The sequence below is a fragment of the Fundulus heteroclitus genome, chromosome 12 (assembly GCF_011125445.2).
Source record: "Fundulus heteroclitus isolate FHET01 chromosome 12, MU-UCD_Fhet_4.1, whole genome shotgun sequence".
NCBI classification, from domain to species: domain Eukaryota; kingdom Metazoa; phylum Chordata; class Actinopteri; order Cyprinodontiformes; family Fundulidae; genus Fundulus; species Fundulus heteroclitus.
The window spans coordinates 2,026,497-2,050,602 of NC_046372.1; the positions used below are offsets into that span (position 1 = coordinate 2,026,497).

General features: G+C 42.8%; 1 protein-coding gene and 1 long non-coding RNA gene across 3 annotated transcripts; one reads left to right on the forward strand and one right to left on the reverse strand.

Moving 5' to 3' along the window:
* Positions 1-1,790: 1,790 nt before the first annotated feature.
* ankrd13a (ankyrin repeat domain 13A) lies at positions 1,791-14,493 on the forward strand. Of its 2 annotated transcripts, none has more exons than XM_036143669.1 (15): positions 1,791-2,347; positions 5,924-6,059; positions 6,324-6,448; positions 6,537-6,582; positions 6,765-6,908; positions 7,009-7,198; positions 8,384-8,450; positions 8,534-8,615; positions 8,694-8,755; positions 8,849-8,979; positions 9,092-9,249; positions 9,360-9,473; positions 9,562-9,731; positions 9,857-9,921; positions 13,318-14,493. In XM_036143669.1, exons 1-15 carry the CDS (start codon positions 2,240-2,242, stop codon positions 13,514-13,516), a joined length of 1,797 nt encoding a protein of 598 aa, XP_035999562.1. In that variant the 5' UTR covers positions 1,791-2,239; the 3' UTR covers positions 13,517-14,493. The 2 variants fall into 2 exon arrangements, with proteins under 2 accessions (XP_035999562.1, XP_012718997.2); XM_012863543.3 differs by having other exon boundaries at positions 1,793-2,347; positions 9,360-9,480; positions 9,571-9,731; positions 13,318-13,440.
* A 1,842-nt stretch (positions 14,494-16,335) lies between these two features.
* On the reverse strand, positions 16,336-18,915 carry LOC118564759. Its single transcript, XR_004932027.1, has 2 exons — positions 18,665-18,915; positions 16,336-18,577 (listed from the first exon to the last, which is right to left on the reverse strand). It is a non-coding gene; the product is annotated as an uncharacterized LOC118564759 (long non-coding RNA).
* Between the last annotated feature and the right edge of the window lie 5,191 nt (positions 18,916-24,106).

The following is a 24,106-nucleotide window of genomic DNA, read 5'->3' on the forward strand; positions in this document are numbered from 1 at the left end:
AACATTGACCAAACATTTTGTAATTTAATTGCTACTCCCAAGGAAGAGCAGTAATTTCTTCTAATTTTTAATTGTCTTATGAGCCTCTGCCCTTTGCCTCTGATGTTCCTGTTATATATTTCTGTAATGTTTTAAATGCTTTATTTTGCTCTTTAACGACTCTACTGCAATCCTCATTCCATTATGGTACCATCTTTGTATTTCCTTTCATTCTTGCTTTCGGTATACGAAGTTGTCCAGCATTTAATATACGTTCCAGAACCTGCTTAGTGCATTCATCAATATTTCCCCTTTAATGTTACTAAGTAACTTGTCTTTTCAGAAACTGTTTTAAAGTTTTGCCATTTAGCTTTATTAAAGCACCATCTTGTTAATTTGAATTCACCTTGTCTAAATAAATGATCAGTAATAACTGTTTACTATAACTATTTACTTTTTCATTTATGTGATTTGTGTTGCTTTGTATGTTTCAAGAATGCTGTTGTATACATATTTTATTTCATGTTTTTCAGTATGTTTGCTGATGTACTTCTGGAGTATCTGTTGAATAACATTTGCCTATATCCTATCATATTGTTATATGCACGCACAGTCAAAGGACTGACTAAACATGTTATACCCTTGTAACAGTGACTGGGAGAAATAGGATATTACCAACAAAGCATAAATATCCTATCTTATATTAACAACAATATAAATTGTTTTTAGCCTGACTCGTAACTGCAGTCGACTTTTAACTAGCTGTGAACATCATATGGTAAAAAATAATATCAAGCTATTAATATTAAAGATAAACTTACATTAAGTAATGTGTTTTTTTAGGAGGTTATTTATAGTGTTCATCATACTACTGACCCCAGGTACACACCAAACAGCAGGGGTAGCTGTTGTCAAAATTTAGAAGGCCTGTATTTTCTGGACAACAAAAGCTATGGCTTTTCTTTCGCACCCCATAAGGAGCGCGCCTCACTGTTTAATAAGCACTGTTTTAATCCATCCATCCCCATTCAGTATACGGTTTATGCAGACTCTGTATTTGAAGTCTATGTTCTGTCAAAAAAAAAAAAAAAAAAAAAAAAAAGAAGAAGAAGAAAAAAGAAGAAAAAATAAAAAATAAAATCTAAAATAATTACTGGATTAAATTTATAGTAAACATCTGGATTTATGTTTTTGAAAGTGAGCTAAACTGTGTTTAGAACGGTGGACAGCGGAATCTATAAGCGTTTGGAGTAATATGAAACATTTTATATTATTATTATTTTTATTATTATTATTATTATTATTATTATTATTATTATTATTATTATTAACAACTTATATAATACAAAAACTCTCGAAGATGATACGTCAACAAGCAAAAGAAAGACAAAAGTGAAACCTATAATAACAACATAACATAATTAAAAGTGAAAATGGGTAGGGCTAGAGCAATTTCACAATTGTTGTAATTTTGAACACTAAACACAAAATACCAACATGGGAGCGTAACTAGCAAAAAGAGGGAAATGTTTTTATGATTTTTTTTTTTACAGATATGTTAGATTTCTGACGGGATAAGCAGGAGTTGCTGCGCACGCTCTTCCTCTCCCCTGAAACGTCAGCGCTCCGGCGGACGCCCAAACTTCAGTGGGAAAATAAGGACATTATTTATAGTATAAAAACACTCAAGTTATAGTTATATTGTAAAAAAAAAATTAAGCAATATTTGAATCTTTATTTGTGGTTTCAGGGGATATTCATTTATTTACGGCTCAGTTTCCGGAAGCCTGCGCTCGAACCCCCCCGTGCTGACGAACACAGTGGTTCAGTCCAAACTGGAACCGTCTATTATTTTCGGTAAAGACGCTTCGCGGCTGATAAAACGGTTTCTGCGTTACTTCGACGACAGCCGGATATTTCCTGACAATTACACCGACTACAGCTTTAAAGTCGGCTCCTGCTAAGTTGGACCGGGACGGTACAGTCGGTACCGTGAGGGTTTTCTCCCCGGGTAGGACACCCCTGTCGCTGTTGCTAGGCGCCGCCGCTCCTCCTGGCACTTCCTTGTTCGAAAGTTTTATTTGGAGGAAGGCTCGGGGGGCAGAAGTTTGGTCACTGGACTGGGTGTCAGCGGGGGTTAGAGCGCCGGAGCTATGGCGCACATCCAGCTGTGATTAGCGTGTAGCCGTAGCCGCCCGCTTCGTTAATGGACGAACTAACCAGAGGCTCGCAGCAGTGAACGGTCTCCAGAAAGAGGAAGATGTCCGCGGCTAGCATTAGCGAAGACATCCGAGGGAAGTTCCCGCTTCACGCCGCGGTGTGGGAGAATGACTACAGGAAGCTGGAAGAGCAGATCCGACTGCAACAGGTTCGTACGGCACAGCGAGTTGGCTGCTAGCGCCATTGAATGAGAGCAAAGCAGGGGGCTAGCTGCTCGCTCGGTGAGTGTTCAGCCCCGGTGCAGCAGGCCAGAGGTGCTGCAGATGCTCTGCCGCGGCTCACTGAAGTTACCCGGTGGCTGATCGGCTGAATCACAACAGTAACTCACTTAGGATAGGAAGGAACAGCAGGTGCGTCTCCATAAGGCTCCGGCTGAAAGGTGAACCTCTGTCTGGAGTATAGTTCACCGTTCTTGATTTAAAGAGTCAGATGTGTTGCTAATGGCTAAGTGCACACGTTCAACTTCTCCCTTATGCAATCCCAGTGTTTTTTTTTATTTATTTACTCCATCATCCTGTTAACTGACTTCTGCTTTTGTCTTTTTGACTCGAGCATCAATTATCTTTAACATTTAAAGTTTTGCTAATGACTATCTGCACACCTTTCAACTCCTCAAGGAAGCATGTTGCCTGATCCATTCATGCAAATGCACAGCAAGTTACTCTCTGTTCTCTAAAGTGACTGACTACTATCTGTCCTTTTTTTTTTTTTTTTTTTTTTTTTTTTTTTTTGACTGGAACATTTCAATCTTACCAGGTGGTGAGGATGTGTTGTCGGTGCATTCAAGTGTTTGAACATTATTATGTTATGGTTTTATCTGTGTGAGTTCTGAGCCGCTGTCTGACCAGAATGACGCTAAATATTGTTGAATTTAAAAATTAATCTCTCTTATAGGTGTATTACACAAAGAGGGATGTATTTATTGTTGTTCATTTTGACGATAATGGCTTACAGCTTGTGGAAACTTTAAAATTCAGTCTCACACAAGTAGGACGCCACCCACAACCTATTAGTTTTGGTTACAGTTATGGGCCACAAAGTTATGGCCCAGCTGTCATTGCTAAAGGTTAGTGGCTCCCAGAATGATTTACCCAGTGTTTTTGTATTTTTTTTTTTTTTGGGGAAAGTTGAGTGGAAGGAAAAACTGCCGTTTAAAAGAAATAAAAAAAAAAAGTAAAGGGTTAACTTTTGTTCTTGACTGCAGCTGTAGTCAGTAGTTTATTTATACTAAGACACTCCAGTGATGTTTTTAAGAAGCGACTCTTTAAGAAGTGTTGGACTCAATGGTCCAAGATGACAAGAAAAATTTAATTTCAATTGTAAACTAAGGTCCCAGTGTCCGGAGGAAGAGTGGAGAGGTTCACCTTCCCAGTTGCTTGGAGAGTCATTTCGTCTACTGCTGTTGATGCGCTGTGTTTTATCAAGTTCAAACCCAGTTCCCTTCCAGGAAATGTTAGAGCACTGCATTTTCCCCTCTCCTGACAAGCTTTATGGAAATGCAGATTTTATTTAATTTTTTCCCCTAGCAGGACTTTGCACCTGACCTCACCTCTTCTCTTAAAGTGCCACAACCTGCTTTAATGAGCATGGTATCGCTGTTCTGAGTTGGCCAGTAAAGTGGCCTGATCTAAACCTCATACAGAATTGATTTAGTATTGCCAAGAAGACGACGAGATACACCAGAGCCAGAATCCAGACATGCTGAAGCAAGCAGGGCTTCCTAAACACCTCAGCAGAGCCTCCATGCCAAACGTCACCGTTAGCGGTTAATGCAAAATATGCATGCGACGTAAAGTAGCTGCACACACTTTTCAACGTGGCAACATTTCTATATTAAAATTCTTTTTCTTTTTTTTGTTCTTATGTAATATTAAACATTTCTAAATAACTGCACTTTAGGTTTTTGCTACAATTGTCCAACTTAACAGAAATAAAAAGTTGAAATGTATTGCTCTATATTCTGTTTAGTATCCAGGCTTTTTTTCTTTTTTGAATCGAATTTCTGAAATGAACTTTTCTAAGATATTTATTGAGATGCACCGTATTGCAGTCGTGACGTTGTTTTTCCATGTTTTTCTTTTGTTTTACGTGTTGTTTTACAGTGACATTTTGATCCCAGGACTAGCAAAAATAAAAAAGAAGAAGGCCATGTTTGCCAGCTGATACCAGGCAGCTTCTCAAGGACAGCTTAGAAGAAAGCTGGCAGCTTAATCTCCATCGTTGTCAAAACATTAAATACAAAAGAGAACTTTTTTGTTTTGTTACTAGTCAAACAAACCAAGAGTCTGTAAAGAGAAAAATGTGTGAAAAAAATGTAGTTCATTGACATGAGGATTGTTTCTACTTGATTATGTCCAGTCAAAAAAAGGCTTATAGTATCAATATCTTTTTTTATTATCTTTTAATTAATGATAAAGGAAATAGGTTTAATCCAGAAGCGGTTTATTACACTTGAATCTAAATTTCTTGATAAATATTTAAAGGTGATGACATCAAGGTTTTTTTTTTTTGTTTGTTTGTTTTTTTAACTTTTTACTTTCCTTGCGTTATACTGTTTGTTTTGAAGCTGGACTTCTCTTTTATTTTACCATTAAAGGGGCAAATGACAAAGACAAGATGCTGACAAGACTTCAGAAATATGAGATTTTAGGAAAAAGGTGATTAAAAGATGAGTCCAGCCAAAAGCCTACATGTCATATAGTAGGATAAAGAGAGCACTGATAATGATTTTGTGCACACGTGCGTCTGATTCATAAAGAAAATCTAACAATCATATTATATTGTAGTATAGAAGTATAATTTGTTTTTTCTGTATGGTGCCCACTTCATCTCACAATCTCAAAAGGCTAAAAACAGGCAAGCAAAAATATTATTATTAATAATAGTAATAATAATATAATAATAATAATAATTTTAAATAAAACTTAAAGATAAAATGTAACACTATTGCTCCTTCATAACTAATACGATTAATATTAATTTTAGAATTATAAATGTTATTAACAATAATAGTAACAACGCTTTGAGCAATCAGCACTGTAGTGGAGATGGCCAGAAATTATTTAGTATGATTATATTTGTTTACAGAAATATATAAAAAAATCTGTAAATTAGAAAATTCAATATGGTAAGAATTCAATAAATTAAAAGTTAATTTATTTCAGTAACTCAACTCATTAAGTGAAACACGTTATGCACATACAGACCGATGAAGCCATTGTTTCTGTTTAATTATAATGCTTTTCTACGTATAACTGATGAAAACGCGACGTGAAATTTCATAGAATAGTGAATCAGACCAGTAAAAAAAAAAATTATGATACAGAAATATGGGCTCAATGAAAAGTTTGTATAATACCTCCTTTTTAAAGGTTATTTTCAAAATGCTACAAATGAGGCTCGTCGGAGCGCATGCTCTACTTGGTGAAAATGATTGTTTATATTCGTCTTTTAATGAAGCCGCTGCTACCGAGGCTGTCTGGAGGCTGGGAGTCGATGTAGGACCGTCGTTTCACAGAAGGACTTTAGCACTACCAACCAGTTATTACACGTCAATTATGTAGTGACTCGTATAAAAACAAATGTATTGCTTGTGTAACGGGTGCACATCCGTATAATTATCAGCCAGCGCCTGAATTAAAGGGTGTCACTCAGTTACATGTGGCCTGCTGGGTATTGCGCTGCAGACTTGTGACGTTTACTGTGTGCGTTTGTGTTTTCTCAGAATGACATCGAGGCCGTTGACCCCAGGGGCCGGACCCCGCTGCACCTGGCCGTGTCGCTGGGACACCTGGAGTTGGTGAGAGTCCTCCTGAGACACGGCGCCTCGGTGACTAAAGAAAATGCCAACGACTGGACAGGTTAGCCCGCTAAATCCAAACCAAAAAAAAACTGCGTCATTTCTCGGACGTGGGCTTTTCACCTCAGCTTCTTGGGTGTTTTTCCTCTTCTAAGTCCCCCGCTCGTCTGCCGCTAATGGGCTTTCTTGTAGATGCTGAACTCATTCCCGCAGTTACTGTAAAACAGTCCGCCATCAGCATTGCCGAGGTTTTCTCTAATGGAGAGCTGCGGTGGCGGCGGGACAGGTGCTGAGACTTTTAACACGCCTTGTGGTTTGCATGCAGTGCTGCAGGAAGCCGTCAGCACCGGAGACCCGGAGATGGTTCAGTTAGTGCTTCAGCGCAGAGACTACCTCAAAGCCTCCACTGCTCTGGGAGGAGTGCCTGAGCTGCTGTTGAAGATCAAGGAGGTTTGTCTTTGTGTTTTTTTTTTTGTTTTTTTTTTCTACATCTAGAAACATAGAGAATAAAAATTACCACGCTTTAATTTCTCCCCAGTCTCCAGACTTCTACATGGAAATGAAGTGGGAATTCACCAGCTGGAGTAAGTGTTTTTTTTGTTTGTTTTTTAATCAGTTAGCCAAATTTTCCCAGATGCTCGGGCAGCCGTAGCTCTTTGCATACAGCTTTGATCAGGTCAGGCAGGCTCAACGACATGCCTGCCTCTGCCGTGTCTGTTTATCTAACAGCGACGTTCTTCCCGCTGTCTGTGTCGCCGCTGCACAGTCCCTCTTCTGTCGCGGATTTGCCCGAGCGACGTTTGTCGCATCTGGAAGAGCGGCGCCTCCCTGCGAGTGGACGCCACCCTCCTGGGCTTCGACAACATGACGTGGATCCGAGGCCGCCGCAGCTACATCTTCAAGGGAGACGGTGTGTGTGTGTTTTTTTTTTTTTTTTTTTTAAAAAGTCCTTCGTTTTGAAATGTGCCCCCGTTCGTTACGCGTTACAAACAATCCGTGTCTTTCCACAGATGCCCACGCCGAGCTGATGGAGGTGAACCACGACGACGGCGTGGTCGACACGGAGCGCTTCAACATATCCCAGGAAATGGAGGAGGTCACGTTGGAGTCCATGCAGCCAGCGGAACAGGAAGTTGCCAAAAGGTTGACGACCCCTATTGTCAACACCTACCTGGACACAAAGGACATTGCCTTTGAAAGGTAAGCAGGTTTTGTTTCTTTGTGGCTGTTGTCACTCACAACACAAATTAATCTGATGGGATTTTTTTAATCATCCCAGTTTAATTGTCAACCCCAAACCAGGGCTGATCTTAGCCCACCCTAATGCTAACAATTTCTAGTATCTCCGTAGCATTTAACTGTCTAATCTATGTGGGAAACGACCCGAATGAGTCGATGTGTCGGATCCTTATCCTATGATGGGAAAGGAGTTCAGTTTTGTCAGACAAAAGCTGCCAACAGAGCCTTGCTAAACTATTCGTGCTCTCTAAGCTTTTCCACGTTTTGTCACATTACAACCACAAACATCCTGATAAACCCCCACAGCATGATGCTGCCACCACCGTATGGCCAAAGTCGCTTGTATGTGGGCCAGAGAGATTGATTTTGGTCTCATCTGACCAGAGCATCTTCGCCCATGTTTCCTCTGTCAGCTACAGGGCTCTTAGCCAACAAGACTTCCCGTGCTTTATCTGTCAGCAGTGCTTTTATTCTTACAACTCATCCGTAAGCCTAGATATGTGGAGTGCATGACTAATAGTTATCCCACCTGAGCTGTGAGTTTCTGATGCTCCTCCAGAGCCACAGTGGGGCCTCCTGGCTGCTTCCCTGCTTGATGCTCTGCTCACCAGACCTGTCCGTTTCAGGGGCCCACATCTCAGCAGGGTTGCATCTGTGTCCTAGATGCTGTAACATGAGCTGTTTTATCGCCTAGCCACAACTTTATCCCTGGGTCTTCATGACTTAGTTTATTTTCTGATGCTCTTAGGCAAACCTTTACAGAACTGGATTTATACTGAGGTCTCATATGTGGGTGGACTCCATCTACCGATTACATGACTGTGTGTGGCACTGGATTTTGTTTCGAGGTAGCAGAGTAAAGATTGAAAAAAAACTTTCTGCTATTTTTAATCAGGCAGTATTTTTGTGTTTGTCCACCACATGATATTCCAGGAGAAACACGTTGAAGTGTTCAGTTGCTATGTGGCAGAAATGCAGAAAGCATCCAGGGGTTAGACATGATGAAGGCGCTGCACCATCACAACCTTTTATTAGTTTGTCAGCGTCTGAGAAAGGTCGTTCTAAGATGACATGAATATTATCCGTGATGTTTCCTTATTTTCTCAAATTGCTTCCCCCCCCCCCCCCCCCCCCCCCATCCGATAGATGTAAATCTGGAATTTTGGGCTGGAGAACTGACAAGACCGAAGTCATCAATGGATTTGAATCAAAGGTTTGAAAATGAAATTTCCCCAAGCACCTGCGCTGCTGGAATACCGACGGCATTCAGTTCACGTTCGTTCTTTTTTCCTTCAGGTTTTCAGCGTGAACAACGTAAACGTGGTCATCAGGACGAGGACGGAGCATTTGACAGATGAGGAGAAAGCCAGGATCAAAAGTAGGCCGACAGCGTTTCCTGTACGTCGTCTTTGTTCCCCCAGACTCATAAACTGACACATCACTTCTCTATCCGAAGGTGAAAGGAATGTTTTAGAGTCTTTGCTGGGGACCGTGGAGCAGCACATTAGTGCCCAGGGGGTAAGATGTGCATTTCAACATCCATTCATAATCAACCCATTTGCTTCGCCCACAGTTAATGGCTCATTTTAGAACGGTTGCTTCGATTTGCAGAACTTAACTCTGGAGTTTGCCACAGCCACAAACCCCACCGCAATCACTCCAGAGGAATATTTTAATCCCGACTTCGACCTGGGTAACAGAGACATCGGCCGTCCCATTGAACTGACTATTCGAACACAGAAGTAAAATAAAGTTTCTGTTTTTAGTTTTTTTTTTTTTTCTTTGGTTTGTGCCTTCTTCATCAGTTAGGGAGCATCATTCGATGAATGCCTTCTGTAATATTGATCCAAATAGGTTCAAAGGAACACTGTGGATGAGCGAGGAGCATCCTCTGTCTCTGGTGGAGCAGGTGACCCCCATCATTGACCTCATGGCTCGAACCAGTTCCCATTTTGCACGATTAAGAGACTTTGTAGCCCTTAAGTTTCCCCCCGGATTTCCAGTTAAAATAGGTACAAGTCAATGCCTGTGAATTTTATTTGTTTTTTTTTCTACTAAATAAGATTTTAATTTTTAAAGAGACACCACGTTTCTTTGTTTTTCTTCTTCTTCTTCTTCTCAGAGATTCCCCTTTTTCATGTGCTGAATGCCAGGATTACATTTGGTAATGTGAACAAATGTCGCACCGAAGAGGAGGCAGCAGCCACGCCAACGTCCTCAGAAGGAGAGCGAAGAAGCCACAGGTAGCGACGCGTCCAGAACATATCATAAAAAACAAACTCCATGTGTCTACATCCTGAGCATCTTGTCCCCCCTCCCCCCCCTCCCAACAGCACAAACTCCGTTTCAAGTATGTCCCTCGGTGTTCGAGGTGCCTCCGACTTACCAGCGCAGAGGGGCCAGCCGCCACGCGCCCATGTCCAACAACGACGACGAGCTTCTGCAGTACGCCATCCATCAGAGCCTGCTCGACTCGCAGAGAGGCTCCGGCCAGGTCACAGCACTCCTGGGCTCTACTGCACAGAAAAACTAGTTCCTCATATTTTCCGGTTATTATTTATTTATTATTTTTTCAAACGTTTCTGTTATCCTCCTTTCTCTTTTTTTGTGTGCTTGTAGGAGGAGAGCTGGGATGACGCTAATGGAGAATTTCCCCAAGCAGTGACTGGCAGCCAGAGTGATCGGTAGGTCCAGAAAAAAAACATCGCCTTTCAAAAGCATGCGTGCATTGTTTTTAGAAAAAAAGTAGGGCTGTGTTAAGAAAATCAGTTATCTAATTCTGAATCGACTCTCATATTAATTTCTAAAGATCGATTCGTATAACCTTAAATCGATTTAAAACAATATATATATATATATATTAGGGCTGGGCAACGATTAAAATATTTAATCGCGATTAATCGCACTGATTAATCGCGATTAATCGCATTGTATTTACAAACTCCAAAAATGAATTCAAAAGTAGTGTAAAGAGCACTTTTATTTTAATGTTCTGCTGCCATATGAACAAAAGTGTTGTAACATTTGTAGCACTTATCAGTAACACATATTTAGTGTAAAGCTCAACTTAAACATGTAAAACAAAAAATAGCAATAATAATAAATTAAAGCTTATTGCCACTGACAGGGAATTCTCTTTATGGGGAAAAAATCTACCAAAAACAGGCAATTTCTGAGGTAACCGCAAGGAGCAGCATTATCATTTTATGTTCAATACCAAAGTTTAACTTGGCAGTGGTTCCAACTAACTTGTTTCTGTCATATTCCATGCTGGAAGAACTTTAAACTGAAATGCTTGCTAACTCGATATGCTTGCGTTTATTTGACGTTGACACGCGTTTTTTTGTTGTTGCTTTCTCGCGTGCATATAGTGAATAGCAGGGGGAAAACAGGCAAAAATACATGGATACTTTGAAACGAGAAGCGACTTCACCGACGGCGTCTAAGCAGACCCCCCCCCCGCTCCGCTCCGCACAAAACTTGTTCCGGCCGCCAACTCACCGCCTCGCCTCGCCTAAAGCCGGGCGTACACTGTACGAGTTTTTCAGTCGTGGTACTTATATACATCTCAAACTGTGCGGCGGAACCGCGGGGTTTAAAAGTTCACCGCTCACGATCTGTGTGGCGCGACGCTCGGACGAGACTGGACTGCTCACACTGTACGTCGTGTCCCCTCTGGGACCGCTCACTGTGGTGGCAGAGGCAGGCGAGCGACGGTAGGTGACAGGGACCCAGAGCAGGGTTTCGAGCCCAGCTCTGGCGAGGCCCGCAGGAGGCACCGGGCGTCGGGGGAACGCACCGGCGGCCGCGCGGCACGGCAGGTCGCCCACCCACCCCCCCCCTGCCGCCGAAACAGGCGGCGGACCGCGGAGGAGTGCCGAAACAGGGGGCCAGCGCGGACCGCGCAGGAGTGCTGAAACAGGCGGCGGACCGCGGAGGAGTGCCGAAACAGGCAGCCAGCGCGTTGCCGCCCTCCCCAATGCCCCCGCGAGCGGGCCGGGCGGAGGTCGCTTCAGGGACGCCCGCTTCCCTCCCTCCGCTGGCGGGGACGTAGAGGAGGGGAGGGCGCCCCCTCGTAGCTCTGCTTGAACAGCAGGATGCGCTCACAAAAACCTCACGACAGCCGACTGAATTTCAAACATGTTTGATTTTCACGATCGTCCGATTCCTGATCGGGAGGTAGTCGTGAGAAGCCAGTCCCCCCTCCTCCCCCCGTCTACGATCAAGCTGAAATTCAGCCCGATTCAAAAAATGCTCGCACGACTGAAGAATCGGCCCGAAAAGGGGAAAAACTCGTACAGTGTACGCCCGGCTTAAGCTCGCTCGCGGTACCTGCGGGAAACACCGCCTTCCGCATGTCAGCTGTGTTTTTTTCCGGCCAGCACCTTTCTTCCTCTTTGAATCTGAGGCTGGGCTGACAGCGAGGTTATTGGCGCATTATCGCCACCTACTGTTCTGATTCAAACCCCTACACCGCAGCAACAGACCTTCACAAAATAAAAGCATGTGACCAACATGCGTTAACGCGCGTTAAAGAAAATATCGCCGTTAATAGTCTAATGAGTTAACGCGAAATTAACGCGTTAACTTGCCCAGCCCTAATATATATATATATATATATATATATATATATATATATATATATATATATATATATATATATATATATATATATATAATAATTTTCCACTGTGAACGTATGTCCGGCTCACACTCCACTCCGGGAGATGAATTTTAATGTCATATTTTTTTTTTTAAATGCACCAGGTTAGTGTCCCTTTGGGATTAAGAAAGTATTTTTTAATAGAATAGAAATAGCAGCTGTAGATGTCTCTGGTGTCTGTTTTCTACCCTGGATCTGGTTGGGTTTTCTGGCCCTTAGCGTGTTTGTGGAAGCCAGTTGTCTCAACATTGAGGGAGTAGGTTTGGTCCTTACAGCCGCCACTAACCATCATTACTTTGTTAATTTGCCGTCATAATGCTAATATCAATATGTTGCATGACTACATGGTCATGTAATTTAGGTAACAGCTAAAAAAAAAATGTAATGCCAGCAATCCAATGTAAGATCGAACCAAATCTATGCTAAATCTTGAGAATCTGAATCTTCTTGAAATTTGAATCGACGCCCAGCCCTACAAATAAAGGTTGGAAAACTGTGGCATGCATTTGCATTCAGCCGCCTCTGCTCTGGTACCCCTAAATAAAATCCAGCGGTGTTGCAACGTGAGTAATGTAATCTCCGCTGTTCTGTGAAGGCATCAGAGGGTAGAGATGAATAATGAACAAAAGAGCGCTGTGGAGAAGTTTAAAGCAGAGTATGGGTATTAAAAAAACTGTAGAGACTTTGTACATATCACAGAGCACTAGTCAACCCATCGTCTGAAAATGGTTGGAAATCCACCAGACATAAAGGGACACGGCAAACGTGTGGGGAAAAATGTGCTTTGGTTAGATCAGACCAAAAGTGAGTTTTTGGGTCTACAAGCAAAATGCTGTCTGTGGCAAAAACTAGCGCTGCGCTTCACTCCGAGCACACCGTCCCCCATGGGGAAACACGGTGGTGGGAGTATAATGCTGGGTGGATGGTAGCAAGGAAGATCTGATGGGAAGATAAATGGAGCATAAGAAAACCTGTTAGTGCTGCAAGATTATTTGTTTTTACTAAGAAAATGACAAACTTTCAGGCACTACATGCTTAAAGATGGAAGAGATGTACAGTGAAGACTTTTTTTTGTCCTTAACTGCAACAAAGGGTGGCTCTACAAAACATTCACTCAAATCTATCCCTTTAAATGTGTGTAAACCCCCCCCCCCCCCCCCCCCCCCCCCCCAAAAAAAAACATTTCTGCATTCCCTTCCACTTAATTAGGCTTTACTTTGTCTCATTAAAACCTGGATAAGTTCCAGAGTTGAAGGGACGGGGTTTTACTCAGCAAGCTTTTGCTCTTTTTGCACGCTTCTCTATCTTCACGGTCAGCTGTGAATAGACGCCCCTGTCACCCACGTGGTGGGCGTCGACCAAAGCAGCAGCAGCTCTGTGACGGATCTCACGTCAGTTTCTTTCACTGTCGTTCCAGAAGTGTCCCGGAGGGGGTGCTGGTGGAGTTTGGAGACGGCGTCAGCCCCGCCACCCCTCCGTCCGCTTCCAGCACCGACTCGGAGCTCCGCCTGGCCATGGAGCTCTCTGCTCGAGCTCAAGAGGAGGAGGAGAGGATGAGGAAGCAGGAGGAGGAGGAGCTGGAGCGCATTTTGCAGCTGTCGCTCACTGAGAAGTGAAAAGGAGGGAATTTTAAAGCGACTTTCCTGGAACCAGAAGCAACCACCACACCTCAGATGTTTTTCCTTCCTAACCTCTCTCTCTCTCTAAATCCACCTATGCAACCACTGATTTTCATTTTTACTGTAACGGACTTGGCCGCCTACGGCCAACAAAAATCTCCCTTATTTTCCAAAACATATTTTTGATAAGAACGTACATTTGCCTATATTCCTGTGTGGGCGTCTGCTCACGTCTCGCTTGATTCAGACTGTTGAGGTCATCCGGAGTTTATTTTATTAAATTGTTTTCAGCTTCAGACTCACAGCAGCTCTCACAGGTATTATTTGTGTTATTTAGTTCAGAATAGGGATAGTAAGATTCTTGAGGTAGCTTCAAATGGTTTTTGGCGTTCAGATGTCACACTTTTAAGTCACAAAAATCTTTTTTTTTCTTTTTCATTTCTCAACATGTAATTGCTGACTTTTATTTTGAAAGCTTCGCACATCCGATGGCTTCGAGCGCTGCAGACTTAAAGCTGCACGTTTTTAGTATTATTGCAAAGTCTTCCCACAACGTCACCATTTACTAAAATCTTGGGCTCATCAAACAAGAAAAATCTCAGGGTTCCAACTTTATGGGCTTTTTTTTTTTAGGGTGTGGATTTATTTATGAGTTTCAGAGCTATTGTATCCTGGGAAATGCTTATGATGCAAAAAGGTACTACTCGTGCATATTACGCTATGCTAAAACACGAAAGAATGGTGGGTTTATAGAGCCATTCCTGAATGCTTTTTGACTTAATTGTGAATGTACAGGCCTGCAGGTGGTTTTAAACAGAAGCACGTTGCCAAAGGAGATGTTTTTTTGGTTTTTTTTAAAACTGAACCACATGGTGACAAATCGGTGCTGCAGCCAGGCCCAAACTTCACTTGAGGTAATATAAAAAAAACAAAAAACTTATTTTTGTAACCTGTCACTGAGCAGCTTCACCTCTCTTCAAATAAAAAGAAGAAAAAACAACAAATGCCGTAGCAGAGACCGGTCTTACCTGTGAGTCGAGCTGTCGGACGCCACTGTAGCAGAGTTTACCTTCTCCAGCCACGAACAGCCGAAGACGTCACACGACGACTCCAGCATGATTAGCCGTAGCAGCGGCAGCATGTGCCAAGGATCGCTTTGCTGGGAAAAAATTGCCTGTGAGGTCAAGGTGCCACTAAGACTCAAAATTTCTGTTTAAACGTTTGTTTTTTAGGATTCCTCTTTAAACTCTGATGAAAACGCTTCATTTGTACCAGAGTAACACAAATTAACCACTATAGTTGATTTCACTGACAGCCAACTACTTTTTAAATTAATTTTTTTTTATATATAAAGGTGCCCATTGTTGCTATGGCTCCATTAGGAGTTTGAACTCAACAACTGGCTGTAATGGATCAGCTGCCAAACCAGTGAGCATTCAACTTTGTGAAGGCTAGCTAAAGTTAATATAATGCAGATCTTTGCGATGCAACGTTTGAGTAAAGCTGTTTTTTTGTGTTTTTTTTTTTTTTAATGGTTAAAAAAAAAAGAGAGAATGTCTAAAAATGTTCTAAAATAAAAGCACTTTATTTCCATGAGGACTAAACATGTTGTTCAAGTGTGTTCTTTCCCAAGTTAGCTGCTTTAAAACAGACTATTTATTTTTTCTCCATGAGGTTCTGTCTTACAAAATGCTCAGTCTAAATCTGATCAGTGGTGTAAAGTACAGATCCTTGCAGCAATATTCCCTTGAGCACTTTCACATTAAGTCTCTCTACTACAACAGATTTTAGGCAATTTGACGTGAAAGCCCAGGACAGTGTGACGTGGATTTGAATTCAGTAATCTTTTTTTAATACATCCCAAAATCAAATTCAGTGCAGTGAAGTGCCCTCAGAAGTCCCCTAACTAGTAAGCAGAGTCCACTTGTTTGTAACTTAGTATAAATCCAGATGTTCTGTGAGAGACTGACAGGTTTGTTGGAGAACGTCTGACAACAAACTGCATCATGAAGCCTGGGAGAGACATCTGTGGAGAACCTTAGTTAATGAGGCAATATCTCAGGCCTGGCGAAGAGACCGTTGGTCTTAGATGCAAAAGATTTGCCCGTGATAACACTGGTGGAGATGCAGACATCCACAGCTCAGGTGGGAGAACTATAATTGTGCATTCCACAGATCTGGCCTTTATAGCAGAGTGGCAAGAACTGAACATCTTGGAGCGGTACCAAGGACCCTAAACATACAACTAGAACTAAAGTTCTATGGTTTATATCTGGGATCTTCCAACTCCAGTCCTGTAGAGCTGCTATCCTGCAACTTCTAGATGCTTCCCCGCTCCAACGCAACTGGGTGAAATGAACGACTCCTTACCAGGCCTGTGAATGACAGTATGCTGATTCAGGAGTGTTGGAGCAGGGATGCATGTACAGAGTGCAGGATAGTAGCTCTGGAGGACAGGAACTGGCACGCCTGGTTTAGCCCAGTCAACATCCAGACCTAAATATAATTGAAAATCTAAGGCTAAACCTTGTAAGCTGGTGTTCACAGATGCTCTCCATCTTTAAAAAAAGATGAAGTTTCAAACCTGCAGAAAAATGCCCCAACACAGTTGAATATAAAGTGTGCTGCTAGACAGTTTTAAGAGTATTATGATTTTCCCTTCGTAGTTATAAAGACTACTTTGTATCACGTAACATCCCAGTAAAGCTCATTTACGTTGGTGGTCATAGTGTGAAAAAATGTGGGCAAGTTTCAAAGTTTTAAAAGCCACAAATTAGTGTAGATATTTGGAAAGATGGTTAAAGCAATGACTGTTCTGAAGGTTTTTCCTCCAACATTTATTTTCTCAGTGCACAGTCTCACAAGATCCGCTACATGTGATTTTTACAGTTTAATAAGTAATGAAAACATTTCCGCATGGTGCGCCACGGAGAATCGGCTCAAAAATCAAAGGGCATCAACTATTTGCAGAACCTTCTCGGCTCTGTCGTGGCAAATTAAAGAAAAAGAAAGCGATCTAACTATAAATCAATGTGAAAACATGTAATTCTCTGATTTTCAGATATGTTTTTTTGTGTGGGAGTTTATAGGATCATATTTTAAGCTTTAAATAACTGGATAACGGATAAAGTCTGGAAAATATTGTTCTATACCTCTTCAGAACTCGGGGAATAGCTTAAAAAATAAATAAATAAATCCACACTTTTCTAGACTTTTATTCATGAACCAAATTAAGAACTTTAGTGGAAGGAAAATGCAACCCGTTCCATTCACAGTTGCCAATCAACCCAGTTGTCATAATGTCCATTCAGGGTTGAGATGACCTTTATTCTAACTAGTCCCATAAACACATATTCCAATCCAATTTCTTTGAATGCACAAAGTAACAAAGGCTTTTATTAGCAAACGGATGACAGAAGCCCTTATCAGGTCAAAGTTAGGGTGGTACTAAGGTGTTGCAAAATGATGGTTTTAAAACCTACTCCTATGGTTCTGACACCTCTTAATAAGACACCAGAGAAAAAAAGTATTAGAGTGAGATTTTCTCATGCTGTGTGAAGCATGCCCCTCCCCCACGTGTTGCTGTGCTATGCCGGTCAGCTGGCGAGAAGAAGGCTCTCTAAGGTTTCCCCTTGCTTACAACAAAGACAAATTTGGCTGTTTGGAAATGATTCCTGACTGTCATGGTGCGCTATTCCGGGTAAACTAGCTGAATGGTGAATGTTTTGTGCCACCAAGCCTCAAAAATGCCACTGAATAAAGTATATTCTCTCAATATGAACGTAATAAATGAACATAAATAAATCCCAAAATGTTATTATAGCTGTAACAGACAATATGTTACATCGTGTGTTTGTTCAGCAGCAGGAGAGGCTCTCACTGAGGCCCATGCCTGGTTAGTGTTTTTGAGAGCCGACCACAGTTTTCTCAATAGGACTGACATCTGGAGAGTTCTTTGACCACCAGTCCAAATCTTCAACATCATAAATTGTGAGCCACTTTGTTGTTACTTCTTCCGTGTGGCACGGTGCTCTGTCGTGCTAAAATACACTGATCATCATCACCAAAGTGTGCCTGCATTGTTGAAGACGCTGCTCCTAGAGGACGTGTTTATACCAGTCTTCATTCATGGAGGTCCCTTGGCAGAACAGGGAGTGGTGCCCACTCCTTTGAATGAGAAGCAACCCCACACATGGATAGTATCAGGATCTGTCATGGCTGGCAACATATGTAACTCAAGGCAACGCTCCCCTTTTCCTCTCTGGACAATTAATACTCCAGATACTGTACACCTGATGAGTACATCAGAGAAAGCAGCTCAGCACCAGTCCAGTGCTGTCCACTCTGCACTTCCTGCAGTAATCCGGTCTGTCCTTCATGGTTTCCTTGCATAAAATATCCTCCTTTGCAGCCAAACATGCCTCAAGGCCTTTCCCCAACGGTCTGCGGCTCATAGTCCGTGCAAAGGTGTCCATTCACACCTGCTGCCAATTTTGAGGAAGCTCTGCGCTGGTGGCACCACCAACCTGTAGGGCACTCTGAAGGAGAAGACCGCCCTGACCCTCGGTTGATAATCTTGGATGTTCTGAAGCTTTCTCTACGGCAGTAGAGCCTGTCCACTTGAACGTCTTGATAGCGTGGAAAACTATTCTTTCAGGTGCAACATTCTTGGCAGCAATTTCCTTGCATGTGAGCCCGTGTTGTTGCAGAGCGACAAGGCTTCCCGCATTCCTCAGAAGTAACCATCATTAAAACTGGCAGATACTGATCTTGGGTACATAAACTTTCCTCTTTATCACAATCTGCAAATGAGTGCATGTGGTGGATTCTTTTTAGCTGTTCGGTCGCGGCATGTTTTGCCAAGGCCGCGTTTTGGCCGCAAGGTGTCGCTGCTGATTGTTGCCCGGCTCTGCTGCCCCCTGCTGGTCTCTACTCGCAATGCGGTTTCTGTCGGTAGATTTTCGGTCCGGTTTCAGCGACGAACCAGAGGTTTGTAGACACAAACAGCCATGATGATCATCAGCAGCAGCAGAACAGCGAGGACGCTCCCCAACGTGACTGTGGAGGAGCAGAGATCAGCATCCAAACGCCACAACAACCCCCCCTCCCCGTGATGGTGCAATGATCAATATTAGGGCGGCTCACCTAGGTTCTGCTTCTGCAGGACCACATAAGGCCTCTCAGTCAGGCTGGAGTCGTCCTGGGCGCTGATGATCGCACTAAAGCACAATAATACAGTGAGCGGGATGAGTTGCAACATCATGATGCTCATGGATGGAGGAGAAGGAGGATGATGATGATGAGGAGGAGAGACGTTCTTCTTCCGCTTCATCAGGGTCCTAAAGCCACTGCATCGTAGGCTACTGGTATTTGTCGTGGGGAAAAAAAATGGACGCCCCAAATATTTTTTTCAAAAATAAGATTCACATCTCTTTTTTTTAATCGCAGCAAAATAAAATGGTCACGTTTGATTTTAAAATCAAATAATTACACATTAAAACACTGATACTGTAGCTGGTAGTACTTTTACCTTGCAGCCAGGCCTGGGTTCAAATCCCAGCCTATAGGGCCTTTAGGCATGGAGTTTGCATGTTCTCCCTGTGCAATTGTTGTGTTCTTTCTACTTTACTGTTAGGCTTCTCTAAATTGCCTTGCGGTGTGTGTGACCACCACTCGCCCAGACCCAAATATAGTGTTTCCCTTTCAGGTGGAAATAACTGCAGTGAGACAATCCTCCGGTCTCTGACAGCCTGTGGGAAAGTTTGCTCCACTCCTCAGCTGTGAGGGGTTTGAGGAGTTTATGCAAAAAAAAAAAAAAAAACTTGTGAAATTAAAAAACAGATGAAATTAATTCAAATTACAGAAAAAATACCCATAAATGAAATTCATTTCTACACAGTCCAAATGTAGTGTTGAATATGTTTTGCAGACTTTCCTGCACAGCTCAGCTTCACGATGAAGCTTGGACTTTGGGTCGCTGTGTGAAGTGGGTGGAATGGGCACCTTTAATACCAGTGCACTGTCTAACCTCAGGCTTTTACAGATGTGATCGGACTTGCTGATGAGATGAGGTCCTGGGATGGACTTGAAAGAGGGCGTGTTTTCTTTTTGATCCGGACTGTATTTGTGTGTCTTTTTTCCATTAAAAGGACCATAAAACGTGTGGTCCCCTTTATATCAGACATCTATTTGCAAGCAATCAAAGGGAAATAATTGTTTCATATAAGCTGCTTTGACTTTTTCGTAGATTAGATACATTAACACGTTTTTCCTTAAACTTCAACAGTAATCGTAAGTGCACAAATGTCACCTAAGTACGATTTCCAACAGTTTATAAAACATTAGCATTAGTATTTTTCTATACTCATAGTTGAAAGCCATCTTAAGAATATGATGTAAGATATTTATTTTTCAACCCATCTCAGGTGTATGTTCTTGTGTTCCCCTCCTGGTCTTTCTTAGGCATCCTGAGGCTTTTATCGCACTGACTTAACCCCTCTCAAATTCTTGATAATTCGATAAACGGTTGCTTTTGGGTGTAATCTTTGTTGCAGCAGCATGACATGACATGCTGTGGGAAGACGATGCAAGATCGTTTTACAGAATGGAGGAAGAGGAGGAAGAGGAGGAGGACGGGGTGAGTTTCCGAGTCCTAAAGCCGCTGGTTTACTGTAGGGGGAAGATATCGATTACTGTCTCATTGTTTTAGATTTTATATGTTGTTTTTTTTTCCTAATCTGCTTGTTTCAAAGTAAGATGTGAACAAAAATCATCAGCATAACTATTCAACATTTGACTCCAAACACGTTTTCTTGAAAGAATTGCAAATGTATAAAATACTTTGTAGCCTAAATCCCAAAGTTATTTTGTTCCTGTTTTCAGGGACCTGGAAAAGTAAAACGTTTGTTACACTTCTATTGAGCTTCACAAGTTTTTTTTTTTTTTTTTTTTAAATATGTTTAAACATAAATGGTTGCAGGTTAAATTTTAATTTTAATCCCATTCATCCAGTAATTTCAACTGTGATTAAAAAACAACAAATGTCTTAAACGAAAGCATTGAAATAAGCTATTTGGTCATTTTTTGACCAGGTTTCTTTTGCCGGTGTTACATATTAAATAAAAACAACTTGGTATCATGATAGGACACTTTCAGCATCTTAGAAGTTGCTTTTATAAACATCCGTTGTAATCTATGGAGGTTACTGAGCACTTTTCATGAACTTTCCTGAAATGTGCTGAGTACTATCTGTGCTATTTTGTGCCTCTGCTCTGTCTTCTCTAACCCCCAGTCAATCATGGCAGATGGCCGATCACATTGAGCCTGGTTCTGCTGGAGCTTTCTTCCTGTTAAAGGGGAGTTTTCCTCTCCACTGTCGCTTCATGCATGCTCGTAATAAGGGATTGCTGCAAAGCCATCAACAACGCAGGCGACTTGCTCACTGTGGCTACACACTCTTTCAGGAGGAGTGAATGCTGCTTGTCAAGACTCAACACAGGAAACATTTGACCAATCTGGATTATTTTGATTGAACTGACTTTGAGAAGTGCCTTGAGATTACACCTGTTGTAAATTGGGGGCATATAAACTGATTTAGTTCAACTGGTACTTTTCTGAAGCTTTCTCTGAGCTCAGAGATTTGTTTCCTGAATATTGCCGGGTACTTTCAGGAACTGGGCTGGCTAAGAAAAAGGAACTCGCTGGGAACTTATCAGAAGCTAAGAAATTGACCGATACTTTCTTGCAGTTTTCAGAATATTCCCTGGGCAATTTTAAGACCTGGTCCGTATTGTGACCCAACCAGATGATGGGTTAACCTGGGGGTTACTTCCTCGGGACTGACTGGGCTCCATCATGAACACAGCTGTATCACTAGGTGACATATTAATGGGTAGTTTCCCCTAAAGTACCCGGCACTTTACAGAATAAGATCAAGGAAAGTTCCCAAAAGAACCTGGTAAGTTCTGGAAAAGTGTGGGCTGAGTTACGCAGTTCTGACACCTGCTGCCATATTCTGCTTTGGCAATGGTAAACTAAGAATACAGAATATTTATTCATTTGAGAATCACACCAATCTGGTGATGGAATACAGGTTTATTAACTATATATTTTTGTAATGTTCCAGAGGTAAAGGCACAATTTGCTAAATGAATCACTCAATCCTCCTTACTTCCGTAATCTGTAAATCACTCACCAAACCTTAATGAAAGGCTAAGAAACTCTACAAATAGGTGCACATAAAAGAAGAAACAGGATTATTTTCGGCAGCTTTACTAATGACAGCTTTACAGCGACAGAAATAAGACCATAAAAATACCCTGTGGCATCATTTACCTTTCACTGTCGAGATCAGATAGAAAAAAAGACTTGTAGACATTTCGACGTTCACGGACGACAGAAAACGTCAGCTCTTTAGTTTGACGCTGGATTATAAACTGCTCCCAAACTCCAGGTAATGCTGATTAACCTGATGTGGCTAAAAACGGCTATTAGTCTAATAGCCGCAAAACTCAAACCAACACAACAAGCGCCGATCGCCCGACAAAATACGCAAGTCCGAGTGAGTAGGGTCGGCCCTTTCCAGGGTTTTCCCCCTTCTCAGATCACAGTTACAGCTCGTCTGTCGCTCTACAACTCAAAAACTAGTAATACGGCTACGATCAACATAAAAACAAAGGGTTTACGCGGAGAAAGAAGAGTCTGAAGAGTGGATCTTTAAAAGAACCGCTATAAATGCGAAGCAGATATGGTGGATATACCCACTGTCAATTTACTCTTCAGCTTCTTTTCAAATCTCCAACAAGTGTTTTGGGTTTATTCAGCAGCAGTAGTGTTATTTATTTATTTATTTTTTGCACAAACATGGCTACTTGTGATTTTGTTCGGTGTGATCGATTAAAGACAGACGGGAAGCTCAAAAACCCACCTACAGACTTGAAAACTCTAACCACTTTTTTAATGTTAGCCGTTCCCAGCTGGATTCTCCAGAGAAACCTTTCAGGCGACGCTGCTTTCTCATCCAGTCGCTCGTCACAATCCTTTCTACTTCTGCAGACTGATTTTGTCTCCAAAAGGAAAGCTTTATGTTCTGATTTGATGATGATGTGTGTCACATTTTATTTATGTTTTTTTTTTTTTACCATCACCAAGCTTGAAGCTCTGATATCGATGCATTTTCTCCGTTCAGGACCAGATGCTGTGAAAGAACAATTAGAAACATTGCATAGCTGACAAGAAGAAAAAACAAACAGTAAAGGAGACAGAAAAACACAGGCTTGGCTAGTTTGTGTGAGAAAAAGCCACCAGAATCGCCACAGACGAGCAGTGAGCGGGACACCTTGTAGCGATTTCAAAATTCACAAGGCTGACCCCGTTTCTTCACAACTTCTGCAATCCTTTCTGGCATGCTAGATATAAACTTCTGGACCAGATCTCGGCTTACGGTCAGCCATTCCTGTCTGATCAGGGTTTGGAGCTGATCCAAGTTTGTCGGCTTCTGCTTGTCCACTTGCTTTTTGAGGAACGACCACAGGTTCTCCATGGGATTGAGATCCGGAGAGTTTGCGGGCCACAGGTCCAACACCTCCACCTCGTGATCTCTGAGCCACTTGGTTACCCCCGCTGCCCTGTGGCACGGCGCCCCGTCCTGCTGGAAAAAGCACTTCTCGTCGTCGAACTGCTCCTGGATCGTTGGGAGGAGCTGCTCCTGGAGGACGCTTTGATACCACTCTTCGTTCATGGAGGTGTCCCTGGGCAGAACCGTGAGCGAGCCCACCCCCTTGGACGAGAAGCAGCCCCACACCCGGACTCGGTCGGGATCCGCCCCGGCCGGCGGCCCGCAGGCCTCCTGGGAGGCCTCGTCTTTTCTTCTCGCCAGTCCCTTTCCGGACGCTGCAAACAACCGAAAGGAGGACACCTCGGAGAAGATGACTCTGCACCAGTCCTCGGCGGTCCAGTCCACGTACTTCTGGCAGAACTCCAGTCTGCCCCGGACCGTCTCCTCTGACAGGGGCGGCTTCTTGGCGGCCCTCTTCTGCCTCCCTCCACCGGCGGATGCGCTCACGCCCCCCTGCTGCAGGCGCTGAGCGAGCTCTGCCCCGGCGCTCTTGCCGGACAGCTTGGGACGCTCGACGCAGTGCAGGACCCGCTTCACCGTGGACAGAGACACTTGCATTCCCGCGGTTTCCAGCTCCTGCCAGATCTGAACCTTGGTGGTGCCCGGGTTGTCCTTGAACATCTTCACCAGCTTCAGCTCGTCCGAGTGGGAGAGCTTGGGCCTTCGCCCCGAGCGCGGCAACGTGCTGACGCACCCGAACAGGTCGTACTTGCGTATAATTGATTGAACAGATGATTTGGGAATCTGTAGCTCTTTAGAAATGGCTCCTAGAGACTTCCCTGACTTGTGTAAATCTACTATTCTCCTTCTCACGTCCTCACTGAGCTCCTTGGACTTCCCCATTGCTCTGAGTGTTAGTTAACCAAAGGGCTGCTCTCAAAGGGATCCTTTTTCCACGCAGGACGAGAGAAACTGTCTGATTGTTGCGGTTTTTGCATATGATGAGAGAAAGTATGAGCTGCATGCACCAG

Coding starts and splice junctions, on each gene's coding strand:
- ankrd13a (XM_036143669.1), top strand. CDS start 2,240: ATGTCCGCGGCTAGCATTAGCGAAGACATCCGAGGGAAGTTCCCGCTT. Junction 6,909..7,008: donor CTACATCTTCAAGGGAGACG/GTGTGTGTGTGT, acceptor GTCTTTCCACAG/ATGCCCACGCCGAGCTGATG. Junction 8,616..8,693: donor GGAGAAAGCCAGGATCAAAA/GTAGGCCGACAG, acceptor CTCTATCCGAAG/GTGAAAGGAATGTTTTAGAG.